Source organism: Magallana gigas, chromosome 8 (assembly GCF_963853765.1).
Source record: "Magallana gigas chromosome 8, xbMagGiga1.1, whole genome shotgun sequence".
Classification (NCBI taxonomy): Eukaryota; Metazoa; Mollusca; class Bivalvia; order Ostreida; family Ostreidae; genus Magallana; species Magallana gigas.
Window position 1 is genome coordinate 38,678,233 of NC_088860.1, and position 18,757 is coordinate 38,696,989.

The 18,757-nt window shown below is 32.2% G+C and overlaps 1 protein-coding gene across 10 annotated transcripts in view; it reads right to left on the reverse strand.

Moving 5' to 3' along the window:
• Positions 1 to 18,757, reverse strand: part of LOC105335627 (uncharacterized) — a 78,588-nt gene that overhangs the window by 27,042 nt on the left and 32,789 nt on the right. For 8 of the 10 annotated variants that reach the window (XM_066068342.1, XM_066068341.1, XM_066068343.1 and 5 more), the window contains 6 exons: positions 16,304 to 16,387; positions 14,491 to 14,556; positions 14,145 to 14,249; positions 2,174 to 2,272; positions 1,658 to 1,804; positions 514 to 1,326 (listed from right to left, as the gene is read on the reverse strand). In XM_066068342.1, coding sequence (XP_065924414.1) covers positions 514 to 1,326; positions 1,658 to 1,804; positions 2,174 to 2,272; positions 14,145 to 14,249; positions 14,491 to 14,556; positions 16,304 to 16,387 — 1,314 coding nt within the window. Of the gene's footprint in view, positions 1 to 513; positions 1,327 to 1,657; positions 1,805 to 2,173; positions 2,273 to 7,048; positions 7,284 to 14,144; positions 14,250 to 14,490; positions 14,557 to 16,303; positions 16,388 to 18,757 lie in introns of those variants that run through there. The other 2 variants (XM_066068347.1, XM_066068348.1) reach the window with 2 other exon arrangements.

Consider the following 18,757-nt stretch of genomic DNA (forward strand, 5'->3'; position numbering starts at 1 on the left):
CTGGATTTATCATATTTTTATATGAAAGAAAAACATATCAGTTTTAAAATTGAACAATTCATATTTGTAGAAAATTGTACAAGTTACTTTGTTCACTAAAAAGTGTGTCGGAGAAATTGTAGTCAGACGTAAAAGCAGAAGTCCAGTGTGCCCTTTAGCAATAAAATAACCAAAAACACACGAGTATGTGTGACATAACATTAGCTGTTAGTTTAAATTCTGTTAGTAAGAGCAGGTCAAGGATATCATACATATTGTAGAAATGTTTGCAAAATGCAGCCATCTTTATTGACTCAGCAAATCTTTGAATCAATCTCTCATCATTATGGGTGCTGTTAATACATCACAATTATAATAAACTCAAGCCTCTTCAAATTAGTTTTTTTCATTCTACATGGGTACGGTGGAGGTACAGTCATAGCTACTGTTTTGTCAAACAACACACCCACTCATTATTATAGAGAAGTTCAAACACACAACCATCAATCCCATGATGCATCACTATTATAATACCTTCTCCGCGAGATTCATCTCGCTGACATCTTTGTCCAGTATGATCTCCTTTAGCTCTCGAATTTTTTGCTGACAGCTACTCAGTGATTTTTTACAATTCATCTCAGATTTCCGACATATGTCAAGGTTTTCTCTCGCACTGTTCTCACTGCTCTCGAGATCATTGATTGTGTACTCAGCGAGTTTGAGCTTTTCTCGCAGCTGTTTCTCTGAAGTCTCGCTCTGGAAAATTCGGTCTTGGAGAGTCATACAGACTTGTCTGAACTCTTCCAGCTTTGACTCGTATGAGTCCACACTCTCATCCAACTCATCTGCTTTCATACTCATTCCCTCTTCAAGCCGAGACCTCAAGCTCAACACTTCCTCTCGAGATTTATTTAAGTCATCTTTGAGAGCTTCAATCTCAGCTGTACAGGCAATTACATCATGACTCAAGTCTTGGTGGGCATCATGGCTTTCATCCAAACTTGCATACGAGTCTTCACTTATAACTGACTCAGACTCATCTACCTTGCTAAAATTCTCAACATTACAATGCTCATTTTGAGGCTCAATGTTTTCCGACATACAACTTGTCTCCCCCATAGGAACCTGGTCACTTTGGGAGGTGGCCATTTCATTGGTGTGAGTGGGGTTACACATGTCCCCCGCGGAAGGCTGATCTTTGGGGATCATAACATCCAAATTTGGAGTCGGTTCATTAAGACTTTTCACGCCCAGTTGGTTCTTGTGAAAGTCTGGCGAGTCTAAAGCTCGCGAGTTTGAAGACTGAGTAGTGAGTTGTTGTGAGTGCAATGACGGAGTGCAAGTGTCCTGGAAAAACGAACACAACAGCTACCAAGTGTGAGAAAATAAATAAAAAAAACAGGCCCACCACCAGAGTTAATCAGTGTGCAAATTAATGATTGGCACCCAAGTTACCCCCAATGAAATATCTACAGAACAAAACGATACAAAAACAAGAGAGAGATAAGCAAGTGCTCTTATTATGAAATAAATCCTGAATAAAATAATGAAGCAGACAGAAAATAATCTGTTTAAAAAAGTTAAGTATCCCTTGACCAAAAAGAACAAGAAATTATCCAATTATAAATTGACCGTACTTTGGTAAATAAATACACAATATTCTGTGGCCTAATTTTACCTTCAAGGTCATGACCTCTTGAGCCTCTCTCTCCTCCAATGAGGGCGAGGCTACCATGGGTCTCTCCTTCAGGGCGGCATTCTCCTGCTGGAGGCTACTGACCTTGGACTGAAGGTCACGAACCGAGGACTCCAAGGACTCAACATACTAAAAAGTCAAGGTCAAAGCATTTTCTTTTAAACAAGAAGAATAGAAAATATATTTTTAGAAATAATGCAAGTGTAATAGATCAGTGCAATATGTTGCACCTATGACATAATTTTGCTCACTCTTAAGTAAAGGGTGGCAAAAAAAGTAAATTTGTTTTACATATACTTGATTAGTGAAAGGAAATTAAAAGGTATTACAGTAATATTACTAGTAATCTTAAAACTTTAATATGTAGTTATATCTGCTTGAGATATATGCAATAAAGTACAACATATTTTAATTCTATCTTCTTTAAATAAATGTAATCATGTATTTGAAATGATCACTGCATCAACGTTATAGACTTAAAAAGTGAAGTTATCTTACGACATCGAATTCATTGCTGGTGGACCCCTTTCTGGATGCGTGTCCTGCGCCATTCATCTCCACAGGATCTTCAGGGATTGTCTCAAGATCTCCTACATTCTGAAATCAAAACAGCCGAAAAAACATTAGACACTTTCAATATCATGCAAACTTTATATACCGGTATACACAATAGCATGTCATAATTATTTCTGTTCTTATAAGCCTGTGTGAGTGAAGTTGTCACAAACATTTTCAAATCAGACACTAAATACAGTTTTTAACTCAAAATATGTTGACTAGAGGAAAGCTTGTGCGTCAGTGGGGCCTATTAAGGTGAGATGTAGTTCATAGAATATATGTGTTTAACAGTTGGTCAAATTAGGGTTTGAACAACTTACTGTGTATAGAACATATCACATAACAAAGAGCTGCATTATATTTAGAACATCAAAAATTCAATTGTTTACATTTACTGCCCCATGCAAAATTCTTGATACATTTAATACCTTCATTATCATAAAATTAATTAAAAATTGCAAAAGTAAACACAGTTAAATTTACCATTATGTAATAATTCATCATCTATATCATCCACATTATTATACCAAGATCATCCAGTACTAGCTATCACAACTTGAATCTTCCACTCCACTTATTATCCACAATATCTTCCACTCTGAGAAAAATCCATCATCTTCACCAAACTTTTTACCACACAAAAACTTCCAAATGCTTTTTTTTTTTCTAAACGCCTGTCACAGCAATAATGTCAACTGTAGTACAATTCCACACAAGTCACAAATTCCAACAAAAACCAAAACAAGAACTTGAATGTGTATAATAATACACTTAATATATGGCTTCAACATAAAACACCCTAGCAGACTTTATATAGTGTTGACACACCATTGACTTCAAAGGCTTATCAATGAGATGGTCTAGCAGTTGAACCTCTGGTGACAAATTCTGTCTACACTTGGAGCGAGAGCCATAAGAATCCTTTAATTGGCTGCAGATTTACATAAGGAGGGACCCAAGTTTGTAGATAAATTCTTGCGTTTCTCTGTCCATTCTATTAGTGTATAGGCATTCAGGACCCCCTTCACTTCTTTAATTAACTTTAGCTGTATACAGTTTGGGGTGGGATTCTTTTGAGAAGAAATGATTTATTCCCTTTCCTTATAAATAGTTAAATTTGTAATACTGTAAATTCCTTAGACCTATTTATAATAAACGAAAGGAATTAATAAACGGGTAAAATCATGAGAAGCTCATCTAGTGGATTTTAAAAGTCTCGCTTTTTTTTTGACGGATGAATTTCAAATTAAATGAAACTGTGATAAAAATTCAGTGTTTGCAATTTTAATTCTAGCAATTAATTGATTCAAATTGGTTGAAAGTCAGAATTAGATACTAGTGTATACACGCCAACAGTTTAAATATCAAAGAAAATATCTCCCCGCAGACTAAACTAGAATGTCCCAGTATGGGAGGGATACCTGACACACTGCTATAAAACCGAGAATCTGGAACCTCATGTAGATAAAGGACAATTGTTTATACACTCCAGTTAGAAGATAATCTAAACTCCATTTGCTTGTTTTCTGTAGAATGTTACATCTACAAACAAAAAGAGGTGATAAGAATGGGCGATTGCAAGGGAAGTAATTCCTCCAATCTTCACAATTTATCAAAATTTAAATAATTGTATCTTTGATTTTGAAAACCCCATATTGCATAAACTCAGTGATTTAAAAGGAGGGGTATGATGCAATTATTCCGAAGCAACAAATACAAATATGCTTAGTAATTTAGTGTAGTATATGTCGTAATTCTATATAATACATATAAAATTAAGTTTATATAAATATTCTCACATTAAGAGTAATGTTAATTGGTTCTTTAAAAAAAAAAAAAGATACATTTGTTAAGTAATGTTGTACCTTAGAGTTTTCATTTAAGCTATATGTTAGAGTCTAAGACTAATTTTGTTTTCAGGTTTTGGCTTAGATTCCATTCATTATCCAAATTATCAAAGCTATCCTTTTTGGTTCAAATTCAGTTCATTACCAATATGGATCATATAAATATTTAATTTGTTTCTTCACATTACCGATCAAAGATTATTAATACCATCACCAGTCTGAATATTGACTATTTTTTCTTGTATCTACACAAAAAATATCACAGGTCTTAATTTTAAAACAAACGAATTATGAAAAAACAAAGCAAACCTGCACAATATGTCAATGATAATTCTCTCCCCACAACTTAACACCTTTGAATATTATATCATTTAAACAAAAGCCATGCATAAAAAAATAAAAATTCAGGAAACATCTCTGCGGTGTAGCATTTATACCTGGAGGCTAAACATGCCTCGGGCGCACACAGCCATTAACCATGTGATCGGATTATTTATATATTTTGTTTGGTTTTGTCTCTTTGACTTATCAATATCGCGATCATAAACTCTGCCTTCAAACAATGGCACAATTTGATACACACGTTAAAGGGATCAATCTATGACTGACAGATATTTAATCACACATCTATACAGCGTCAAAGGCAGATCTATATATAATGAAGTATCGAATACAGTCCCTTAAAACTGATTCGATTGAAAAAAAAAAAAAATCAAAACAAAGCAAAAATCTGTTACTCATATCTGCTTACTCACAGTGTATACACAGAGCGAGGAAAATATGTTGAAATAATCAAACGATGATTCATAATTTACCTGACTTGGTATGTAACCTGGCTCCCTCTTTAACTGAATAGATTTTTTTCTGCTTGCATCAAGAACAAGATAACTTAATTTCCTTCAGCATAAATTTAAAATACAGACTCTAGAACAGCTATGGCTCATTTGAAATTCAAAATCAAGTTCACACTACTATAATTAATACATTCCTAAACAGTTGAACTGTTTCACAGTTAATTTTCCCTGGAATGAATAAATGCGTAAACCTTGCACAATTTTTTTTTACCCTTATACATTAATATCATTTGGTGTGTTAAAAGACATTGAAACTGTATATGTAAATAAAGACTTTAAATTAAAGATTACAAATTCAGTATCTGATATTTATTCAGCAGCTAACTGCTAATAGTATTTCAACAACAATAGGTTAGTTTAATTAAAGCGACCGTTTAAATTTTTTTTTTTCAAAGCCGACCCATTTGAAGTTTTCGCAGGATATAAATATTGATTTTTCAATGCAAAAGAAAAATTCTTTTAAAAAAATCTTATTTTGTAATCCTGCAGTTAACAATACCCACAGCTGTACAAAAGAAGAAAATCTATTCAGTATGAGGTGGATTAAATCATCAAAACAGGGACAAAAATATATAATTTATTGAAGAATGGTTTGATTTCTATCCTTTGCCATCAAATTTAGATTTTTAAGAATATTATATATAGTTTCAGTACAAAAATGTGGATCGAGATAGGGTCGATCCATTACTACTTGTATGTTGTCAAATTTCTTGACTTTTGATAAACGTTTGATCTCAACAACAAAATTCACAACAACTGATGCTTCAAAAATAAAGATGAAGCATCCTATAGCATGCATGTGTAGATTCTATACTAAAGTCCCTCTCATCACCAACATTGTAACTATCTGTATGTTCCTTAACTTTTAAACAAATTTTCTCAATTAACAACATGACTGCATACTCTCTCTCTTTCTCTCTCCCTCTCTCTCTCTCTCTCAACTATCTTTGAATTAAAGAATATATTGTAACTTGTTGGAATATATTCTTTAATTTCAAAGATAGCTGAGAGAGAGAGCGAGCAAGAGAGAGAGAGAGACAGAGAGAGAGATTTATTAATATCATATGTAATGAAAACAACATGTCTGATCCAAATGGTTACAGTATTTTACAATATATTTCGATTGTAATCTGAGATCTAGCTGATAAAACTTTACATTATATTTGCATGTACAGAAGTGAGACTTGAATATACATAAAACTCTAAATCATTCAGACAATGACATAGTGGTTGGCATGTGTGTCTGGATCATACATCAAGATGGCCCAGTTTCTTGGGGAGAACTGAGCACATTATGGAGTGACTTTAGTGTGTATTGAACTGCAATGAAATCAATCAATGTATACATATAGCCACAAAACATCTCCAGGATTCTGTGCTGAGTTCTCACACAGGCAATCAATACATATCATGGTGAGGGGGGACTTGCTGGTCAGATCCTTCTGTTTACAACTAATGCCTTACATTCCCCTATTCCTTAAACTCCAGATGCATGGATCAAGATTTTTATTTTTTATTTTTGGGGGGGGGGGGGGGGGGATGTGTTTCATAGGATAACTGTTTGGTTGCAGGTGAGGGGGGGGGGATCCATGATAGAAGCATTATCACTTATGGTTCCTATAATGATAATCATAGACATAGGGATGTCAAATACTAGTAATATTTACAGACATGTCATTCATACACAATAGTATAACAATGATTTTAATTTCACAACCTGACCATGCATCTCCATTTGGAGAGAGTCTCTCTCTCTCTCTCTCTCTCTCTCTCTCTCTCTCTCTCTCTCAATCTATCTGTGTACATTTAGACTATATATGCAGACAGAAAAACATGAAGGAATTCATGCCAGGCAGTGACGAGGTACGAGGTACGTGAGAGCAGCTCTTGGCTGTCAGAATTACGTAACATTGGCATGTCTTTACACTGACTGACGAATATGTTCTATAGTCTGACACACATGGTTCAGGCAATTGTAAGACATCTTACAAGTTTTTAAGAACAGAAATAAAACATAGCACCTGCACACTGCTGCATGAGCTGTGTTTACAAACACAGAGAGGACTACCTGAGCTCTCACACCTTGACCCTGACTATCAGGTGAAAACATTTACCTGTCCATGTGTCAGTTAAAATCCCCCATTCATGAAACTGATCCAAACAAATATTGAGAGCACACACACGCACACTGTTGTAGTAATTTTTATCCAGTCTGTCAATCTCTCTATCCTGTATTCATCCCTTGATCTGTCACTCCCTGGGAGCTGACTGTGAGTTTGTGAGTGGATCTATACTGAAACAGCTGTCTGCTGTGGGAAGCTCTGTGTCACAGCACTGTAATAATCTGATTGTGCTAAGGGGCCCCACAATGCCTGCAGGGGGAAAGATCGTAATCACCCAATTATTGGCCAAGGAATTCTAACACATCAGGCCTGTGGGTTCACAGTTATATAGCCACTGCCTTTCTTATTCTTTATTGTTTCTGAACTATATACACACACTGACACACTAGCAGAAGGCAATAAATTCACTCAGGTGTTTGTGCAGTTTCATTTCCATTTCATGCTTCTCCATAAATACACATATGTTGTTGGTTTGTTGTGAATCTAATGTGGATCTCATACAATAGAAAATATCTGTGCCATTGGATCAAGCGTGGAAATAAATTTCTGAGCAGATGTACTGGTTGTTTAATTAGTTACCAGAGAGAATAATAAACATGGCTGCTGTAAATAATTGATCAGACTTTTCTCCAATCACTGAGTCTTCAAGGATCTTGACATTCATGCAGTTGAAAAAATTTAGCAGGCTTTACTTTTGCAGGTGTAAAATTAGGGTTAGTTAGTTTTCATAAATCAATTGTTTTATCTTTTAAAAAACAATTTAGAAAAAAATGTTAAAAACTATATAATACTAATTTTGTTATTTTTAAGATTGTGACACATTATAAAAATTAAAAACTTTATTTTATCAAAGCAGATACTACCTACACTTAAGACTTGATCCATAAAAAAAAGAATAAAAAATTGACTCAATCAATAAAATACTTAGTATTCTCTTTAACATTTTCAAAAGACTATTCTCTTTACATACCTATAGCTAATTAAGGGAAACTTTTCAAAGTCAAATAAACTTGTTAATTTAACATTACATATAATTAAAAATAATATGTAGAATGGTAAAATAGTTCTTTATTTGAAAGATGCAAAACCTATCAAGAATGTCATAAAACATACATGAAGTTATTTCCCTTTAATCAGAGTTTCTAGAGTTTATAAGTTTTCTTTTAATTTAGTGCATCTAAATATCTGTAATTTTCAAATTTGAGCATCATTGTTTAAATTAGATATATACGGTAAAGGACTATGTGCGGTATGGTCAAATATCTGCCCCCGATTTCAACCAATTTTTAAATAGTATCATATAAAAATGAAATCTTCACAAATCATTGTAAAGAGGATGCCTATAACTTTAATCTTGATTTTAGTCATCATTGCTCACTCGCTGTTTATCTATGACGTCACTTAAATGACCTAATTCCCGCAAATTTGCAAACAAATGAAGATATTCTCATTTTTGCTCTATATTTTGCATTCGGAAGTATAGAGCGCAGGTCTGCTCAAGTGCGATTTCAACATATGTTTTTCTTCAGATAGTTATACATATTTTTTTTTTTTTTTTTATTTGCATTTTTCAAATTCAAACATACATAATTACTATTAAACTGATGTCAACTTCTTTTTTAAATATTATAATCACTCTTTCATACCACTTTCATTCATACACTCATTCAAAAATCAAAATTAAATGAACCTGAGGTTGTATATTAAATGGTTAATAAAAATAATAAATGAAATAATAATATTCGTAGCAAATTCCACCTCTGTAAAATATAGGTATACAATTATAAACAAAAGAGATCTTCCCACTATGACCAACATTTTTCAAATTTCCTAAGTTGAAATTTTTGAACCGATGCATATTTCTCTATCTTGTATTTAAAACTCAAATAATATAATAGATCAACATAGTTTGGAATCTTATTCTGCTTCAAACATATATATATGAATTGTTTTGTATATAAAATTATGAAGTTCACAGGTTTATTGTCTACACTTAGAGAATTTTCTCCAAATAGTATATTGATAACATTGAATCCAACCCTCTTTGTTGTTTTTCTATATATAGACATACTAAGATCATTCCACAATGGTAAAACATTAGTACAACTAAAGAATACATGTTGTATTGTTTCTATTTCTTCTTTACAAAAAGTACAACAATCATTTGTAATGATCTTGATTTTTTTTAAATAATAGTTAACAGGAAGAATTCTGTGTAGAACTCTGTATTGCAGCCATTGAACAGATGTATCATTAGTTGTCATAAAACATATTTTGAAACAGTCTTGTATGCACAAATTTTGTTCAAGTGGTAATTCATTATTCCATCTTGATATTGCAGTTGGAACCGCTTCAGTATAGTTCAAAATTTTATAAATTGCCTTGGTACATTTTTCATTCAATAAAATCACCTCAAAATACATTGGTAAAAAAGGAGTACAATTTTTTTCAATATTTACTCTTTCAACAAACACTGATTTTAAAAACTTTGAAATAGCGCTAATAATACTGTTGTATTGCATGACATATATATCAGGCAAGTTAAACATATGTAAAAAATAATCGTATGTCAAAAAAGCTCCATTTGCAGATAAGAAATCTCCAACTAACTTTACACCATGTTGGTACAATACATTAATAAAGAAAGATTTATTGGCAACTGTAATACAAGAGTTGTGCCATATTGGAACATTGATAATATTTTTCTTAATATAACCAGGCTGTTTGTTTAACATGTTCACTACCTGGTGCCATGATTGAAAAACATCTTGCCAAAAAACATTATTTTGTTTAATCATCTTTCTTATAAAATCATCCCCAAACTCTAACATTTTCATAGTAACATTTTTGCCGTTAATTGCAAAAAAAATATCCATCCATGGTTTGTGTTTGAGAGTTAACCTTTTAATCCATGAGCATTTGAGAGAAGAAACAAAATTATGGACATCCAGCATTTTTAAACCACCTTTTGTGTAATCTTGAGTAACTATCTTTCTTTTTACTTTATCACCTTTAGATTTCCATATAAAATTAAATATTGCTGTATTCAATGAGGATAAAAATGCTTTATCAGGTGTGGGTAGCGAAATAAATAGATGATTCAATTTCGGCAAAATTAAAGTCTTGGCCACGGTTACTCTACCAACAGGAGTTAGAACCCTTCTGTTCCATTGTTGAATCAGTGAAAGAATTTTTGGCAGTTGTATATTGTAATTTAATTCAGTAATTTTATCTAACTCTACACAGAATTCTATCCCTAACAGATTAAAAGTTGTACAACCCCAATTGAGTTTCCATCGGGTATGGTGAAAAACCTGATCTGAGAACTTTCTCGAGCCTATCCAAACCACCTTGGTTTTTGAGCTGTTGATTTTTAATCCCGAAAATTTTGAGAAAAACTCTAATGTATCTAGAGAATGAAAAAGAGACTCTGGTGAACCATCAAGTGTCAGTGTTGTATCATCTGCATATTGAGTTATCTTGTGTTCTTTACCATTAACTATGATACCCTTAATGTTTGTATTCTGTTTGATAAGTATGGCTAGGATCTCTGCACAGAGTAAAAATAAATATGGAGCAATCGGATCTCCTTGTCTGCAACCTCTCTGTATGTCAAATTGATCAGACAGATGTCCACATTGCAAAATAGCTGCTTTAAAGTTTGTATTTAAGATCTTAACCCAGCTAATTATATTTTTTCCAAACCCCCAAAAATGCAAAACTTTGTAAATAAACTCCCATGCAATAGAATCAAATGCCTTTTCAAAATCTATGAGAATAAGTAAGCCAGGAATTTTTAATGACTCTGTATATGCCATAAGGTCATATACAAACCTTGTGTTTTCACCTATGTATCTGCCTTTCATAAAACCAGACTGTGTTTCTGAAATAAGATAATCAAGGGTAGATTTTATTCTATAACTAATGCACCCTGAGATAAGTTTATACATGACATTTAGCAAGGTAATTGGGCGCCAATTTTTTAAAAATTGTCTTGGCTTATCACCCTTGGGTAAACAGGATATAATTCCGAGCCTTTGAGTAATGGGAAGCTCTTGTTTGCTAAATATACAATTTATAGCTGATACAATGTACAACTTTAGATCTCTCCAAAAAAATTTAAAGAACTCAACAGTGAATCCATCGCTTCCTGGGGATTTGTTATTTTTCATATTTTTTAAAACTAAGGAAATTTCTTTTTCTGTGATATTACCCTCAAGGGAATCTGAAGTCTTTCTATCGAGCCTCTGAAAATGTAGGGGATTTAATACATCTGTAAGATTTATATCAATGTGTTCAGAGTCTCTACAAGTATACAAACTTTTGTAAAAAATCTTTACCTGTTGTAAAATTTCAGACTGATCATAAATAGTATTGTTTTCATCCATCTCCACCTTCTTAATAGTTTTATTTATAAAATTTCGAGATTCCAGGCTGCAGAAATATTTAGTAGGTTTTTCCCCTTCTTCTACCCATTTGGCACGTGACCTTATAACATGTCCCTGTAATTTTTCTTTCCTAAGACCTTCTAGTTCCAATTTTTTTTCACTAACAAGATCAATATTAACATGAGGATTTGATTCCAATTTTTCTATATCTTCTAACAAGGACCTCTCTTGCTTGTCCCTTTGTTTTTTCTTAAAAGAAGAGTATGAAATGGTGACACCTCTAATTTCCATAGTTATACATATTATACAAAAAAATGGTACTTGAGCAAGCCTGCGCTCGATGTTTCCCAGTCGAAAAACCATCGGAAAACACCCATATTTTGCTACAAAACATGAATTTATCAAAATAATGCAATATTCATGACGTCATTTCTACATTATGACGTCACTGTGGTAATAACCTTTTACACCTATATTTCCAATATGATTTTAACTATCTTTCACCTTATTTTAAAGCTCTTTCTAAAACTTTGATTTTGGGGGGCAAAAATTGCATAAAACCGCACTTAGTCCTTTATTAGAGATATTTTATTTAAATGCAATCATTGGATTTCTTTTCTGTTTTTTTAATGAATGTCTTATTTTAAAAAATCTGCAAAACTATAGTATATAAATCCATCTATAACATATTCCATTTTGGAAGAGATTAGTACTAATGTACTAACTTAGGAGGCGGTGTTGGGTGGTCATTATTATTACCAGGTAACCTACCTCCTTGGGCATAATTATTATGTAGAGCTCTTTATAACTTTATTGAAAAAAAAAGAGTTAAAAATTCCATGCTAAAATATTTTGAATTGGATTTTTTTTTAAACAAAATAATACATTATGACTAAGAATCATTCCAAGCATTTGGAGATAGATCCCATGGGGAAAATGTTGACCATCCAGTCTTATAGAGCCTTTATAGATCTTTTCCAAAGGGACAAAACTCTTTCATTACATATCATCAATTGTGAAAGACAAATACTTTTATTTGCTTATATTTACATTATCCAGTGTCTTTGTCTGTGATAACACTACGTATCGATTTTGTACTATATAACCCATAATACATATGACGCCAAATTGAGGCGCCGGCGGGGTTTGCTTATTTATATTTAAAGATTTAATCTTACGGTGGCCTAAAATTATATAAATATAAGTAATAAGGAAACATTCTTTGAATATTATGAGGTGATTATTTTGGTCAGGGCAAGATCAAATCTATCATAAAGCCCTTCGGGCTTTATTGAATTTGATCACGCGCCGACCAAAATTATCACCTCATAATACTCAAAGAATGATTCCTTATTACTTTTTTAACTGCTTAAAGGCAACTGTTTTTTTTGTTTGTTTGTTTGGTTTTTTTTTTTTGGGGGGGGGTTGTGAACGAGGTTGTGCAAACAACATGAAACAAGTACTGCTTACAAAAACATTAAAGCTCTGGTTTGCAGTATAAACATGTTCACAATGACTAGGATAGTTTTCTTGCTTAAGAATAAAATTTAGTTTGCGATATGTACCTTAAATCCAATAACACTTCATAATGGATATAAAATTGTTTTTCAATTTTTTCTTCATTTTTACAATGATCATTTGTCATTCACACAGTACAATACTTATAGAGGTATCACAAACCCTGAGAACATTGTTCAGTACATATGTATTTATCACTATAAAAATAATCGAAATTTGTATTTACGTACTGTCTATAGTTTCTAGCAAGCAAAGCATGAAATTTTCTTATTAATGTGACAATAGGCATTTTTAAGAAACAAACAAAAAATTTGCAAAATATGAAGAAAATTAACTCTCTGAATATACTGTTGAGTCCATGTAATGAGAATTTAACACAACGTGTCATTATCACACTGATGTCAAATTCATCAATCTGGTTTTTCAAATTGCATGTATTGTTGTACTAACTCTGTCTATCAATGCCTGTCTGATGTACATGTACTATCAACTATCTATCTTTGTCTATCAATTTATCTGTTGTATCTCATCTGTCTATCATTTTGTCTGTTGTATTTCATCTATCAATCTGCTGTATTTCATCTGCATATCATTTTTGTCTTTTGTATTTCATCTTTCTATAATTGTTGTATTTTCATCTGTCTATCATTGTGTCTGTTGTATTTCTCATCTATCATTGTGTCTGTTGTATTTCATCTATCATTGTAACAGTTGTATATTTCATCTGTCTATCATTGTAACAGTTGTATATTTATCTGTCTATCATTGTAACAGTTGTATATTTATCTGTCTATCATTGTAACAGTTGTATATTTATCTGTCTATCATTGTAACAGTTGTATATTTATCTGTCTATCATTGTGTCTGTTTTATTTCATCTATCATTGTAACAGTTGTATATTTCATCGGTCTATCATTGTAACAGTTGTATATTTATCTGTCTATCATTGTAACAGTTGTATATTTATCTGTCTATCATTGTAACAGTTGTATATTTATCTGTCTATCATTGTAACAGTTGTATATTTATCTGTCTATCATTGTGTCTGTTTTATTTCATCTATCATTGTAACAGTTGTATATTTCATCGGTCTATCATTGTAACAGTTGTATATTTATCTGTCTATCATTGTGTCTGTTTTATTTTTATCTTTCTATCATTGCAACCCAGTTGTACTTACATCTGTCTCATACTCCATGACTTGGAATTCTAGTGTCTCCACCATTTCTTTGGATTCTTCAAGTTTTTCCCTCAAATGGCAGCAATTTTCCTCTAAAAGCTTAACCTGAAAGAACATATATATACCAGCAAATGATAATTTTTTACATTACATGTTAAGCATTCACAAGAAAATAAGCTATCCAGTTTATATATGTGTAAATAACCATATTTTACAACTGCTACGATTTTTATCAAATTTTGTTCTCTCTCTCTCTCTCTCTCTCTCTCTCTCTCTCTCTCTCTCTCTCTCTCTCTCTCTCTCTCTCTCTCTCTCTCTCTCTCTCTTATTAATCACGCCTGAATACCTTTTTGTTCAGCCTGTGGTTGTCCCTCAATGTTTCACTTCGCCCATTCTCTAGGATGGTCAGTTTCTACAAAAAAAAAAAGATCTCTACAATATACATCATCAACAATACTGCAACTTTACACTAAGCAAGGAGCAAACAAAAATTATCATCAATAGACAGCAGAACCTGCTGGAAGTACATTGTATTGCCGTTTAACCTGTATTTGATAGATCAAGCTCTGCTTTTCGTGATTCAGTGATGATATAATAGAATTAAATTAAAAAATACTACATTAACTGCCATTTCATTCATTATAAAGTGATGTGTACATAGAACATGTATGTTTCAATAACCGTTCAGTAGAGAATAAACAGAAAATGATCCCCCCTTCCCCCAAAGTCTTTTGAATTAGCATACCAGCGATAGACTCTAAACCTAGTTTATTCTCTTTAAAAAAAATAACAGCTTTTAAATAAAACATCATAAAAACCTTAAATAAGTTTGCTCCATGCATATACAGTAAATAAATTGAGACAAATCTGCATGCTTTATTTTTATTTAAGAATCATCAATATTGATGCTGATGGCTTCAGCGGCTGGTGACTGACACCTGAGGTCAGAAAGGTCAAAAGGTCATGCAGCAGATCATCTTGGACATCTACCAGCAATAAAGAGACTTTGTTTACTAAACTTACTTCTTTGACTCATGCAGTCAGGGGGAAACATTCCATGCATTATCTAAAAAAGCAACAAGCAAATTAAAGAATTTTTAAATTCATATTTGCTTTTATAACTATCAATTTAATTTACTGTACATGTATGTAGTACCAAAAGTAATAGTGAATATTTTTTTCTATTATGTCAAGTTAAAGTACAATTGTATGTAAATGCATAAAAAAGCCAACAAAGACTTTATCAAACTTATTCAATTATTGAATATAATCATTTGAGATGCACAATTTTCCCCATGTTTGATTATTGGCATCCTTTTTTAATGAATCCAACAAACAAGCCACTTAAAAAATTGAGAGCTGCATGAGAATTCAGTGGCTTCTCAAATCATTCTTTATAAAATGCATGTGACCTTGATTAGTAATATGTTTCTTTAAAACATTTATTACGGTAATATTTCAATTCAAATTGCATTTACAATTTTAACTGACATCAAAACAATTTGCCATTTACCAAGTTTAAGTTTCCTATTTATCTTCCATTTGGGTCAATATTTGGATTCTAATTGGTTAGTTTGTACTGACAAAATTAGCAGTGCAATTTTATTTGTTGTAAGTGATAAGGGTTTTGCTGTGATTGGTCAAGACATATTTAGCATAGAGTGTGGACATTGTGCATGTGAGTTGGTCTGATCAGGTTCATTGTACATTGGATTAGTTAGATTTATTGGTTGTCATCCATGCAATATGAGAGCTGATTGGTCCCCTTTTTCAACTCGGTTTAATTGGTTAGTTTTTATGCACACAAATATGTCCTGTCAGTTGATTGGTCCGTGTTGCCTCTCAGTGTTATCTGATTGGTCAATTTTTCTGCAGACTTCCTACAGTCATCCATACATGCACTGCCAGCTGGTTAGTCAGCTTTGCCACTTTTCTGCAAACCTGGCACAATTACCCATGCATGCAATATACAATGTATCATCTGACTGGTCAGCAGCTTTGTTTCTCAATGCTATCTGATTGGTCCATTTTTCTGCAGACCAAAACATTCAATATATGATCTGATTGGTCAGCTTTGCTTTATTTTCAGTGTTAACTGTTTGGTCAGCTTTGCTTTTAGTGCTATCTGCTAGCCAAGGTCAGATCTGAGATTTACGTACCTTTTGTGTTTCTGTCAGGTCTGCCGTGAGTCTCTCTATCTCTCGTTGGGACTCGAATAGATTGGTCTCCAGATCCACCCGCAACTGTGTCAACAGAAAATTGATAATTATTTATAAAAAAAAAAAAATAGATCTAATTTTACAAAAGAAATTTTGATGAAAATCATACCTAGGCTTCAGTCTATTTAAAAAACTAAATAAATTTTTTTGGGACATGTCAAAATTTAACCATTGTTGAAATCTATATATAGAATAAAATAATGTATATTAAAATTTTGAGCTCAAATGGTATGTAGGTCCCTTTAAATTTACATAAATACAAACAATCAAGGAAAATACATGTACATGTATATGCATTTTTGAAAATTTTCAGCACACATTTAAATAAGCATTTTTTAAGTTTCAAGCTTTGCAGCTTAAACTGATAACATTTTATAGGAGCTAGGATACAGGAAAATTATCTTTTAAATGACAGTATGTGAAAATTTTCAATTTTAATTGCTAGCTTCCCTCTTAACCTAATAGTGTTTAAAAATTAAAGTGCCTATGCAAACACTTGTTTCCTGTACTTTGCAGCACTGTTGCGGTTTACTTTGGGGTCGCGCAGACCAGGAAGTACGGGAAATATTAACTATGACATCACACAAAACAACAAGTCATCAAAAATGCTAATAAATAAAGGAATTTCCGATTGGTATGGGTACGAAAAAATTAAACTTCATTAAAGATTACCTATGCCTGCAACTTTGTAGTCAAATAAGTCTAACAACGATAAATATAAACAACAGACCGATCGCTGTGCACTTGTCGATTTTACGTTATATTGTAAATTTTGACACATACTATGTGTAGAGAGAGGCAGTCTTAGCTCAATCAATTTTTTAACATGAGAAAATGTATTTTATAAATGAACGGAGCATAATCATAAAACAATTATTATACCCTTAAATCCTATCATCTATCCTTGTTTTGATTCGACATGTACCGTAATTATTTTTGAGAGCGTGTATTACGGTATTTCTTTTCTAGAGTGTTTAACGTACAAGTTTTATGTGTTTGACATCGGGAAGCCTTATATCTAAATTGCTTTTTACAAGGGCATACACTTAACAGATCATTTTAATCTTTTGGATATAAATTAAGGGAATGTCGAATTTATTAAAAAGTGCTGCTGCTTCACTAGTATGAAATCTACATAATGAATTAATAAATACGTAAAATATTAAGTGAAGGTCTTATAAATTCTAACCAGAGCTCATTTCTTTGATATTTATTCTTAACTAATAATAAAAGATTAACTCTATACAAAGCAGCAGCACTTTTCAAAATCTACCAGAAAAGTAGAATTTAATTATCATTTGAAATTTCATTTCAAATAAGGGTATGCTCTTGTAATATTGAAATTTGTTTATGACCTCCAATCGGGAGAATTATCAACACATATCACGTGACCATCAACTTAAGGGACCACACTAAGTGTCATACAAAGTATCATTTACTGAACTGTTTCAATTAATATCACATTTATATCATGATAAAATAACTTTACATAAATATTTTGTAATAATAGATGCATCCTTTTATGAACGTTTAAATCCGCTGATATTTTCATAGTAAGCCTTAACAGTGCTGCGTTGTGAGAAAAGGATGATGTTTTAGCAGCAGTTGGATTATCTGATATTAAATGAATTAGATCTGCTTTTGTGTAGTTGAAAATACGGTTTATGTGGGAAGGGAAACAGCATGGATGTAAAAATGTAATATGTATTATAAAGATTGAGACATACCAGTAGATTAAAGTTTATACAAACAATGGGGCATGACACAATGTATGTGATGTATTTACTACATAAACTGGATTTTTAAAAAATTCAAAGGAAACTCATAAAGTCAAAATGTGTGCAGGAACAAGGAAATTTATAGTTTGCAAAATGCAAATGCAAAACACATGTATTATAATACTACAAAGTCTACACAGAGATATTGAAACAACAATTCATCTCAAATCTTTTAAAATAGCACAGAATCACTCTAAGAAAAAAAAATTATATTAGGAAAGTAAGATTTAAAGTGATCTTTTATAGTTTCATGGCCTTCACCCTGCTTTTGGCATAAGTGTTTAATTTTCTAATTCATTTTCAAAACATCACTTAAGGTATTCAATGTATAACGACCACATTTTGTACCTAATAAATGAAAGGTCGAATATTCTATCAAATAAAAATACTTCACCAAAGGAATTTTCACAATTTTGATTATGGTCCAACTAATTACACCTTGAATTTTGCATTGAAGTCTATGGGCAACATATGTTTTATTAAGATATTATTAAACTACATTGTAACACTCTCTCTCTCTCTCTCTCTCTCTCTCTCTCTCTCTCTCTCTCTCTCTCTCTCTCTTCAATATAAAAATGACCCTATACCAACCATGAAATATGTTTTTAAAAAAATT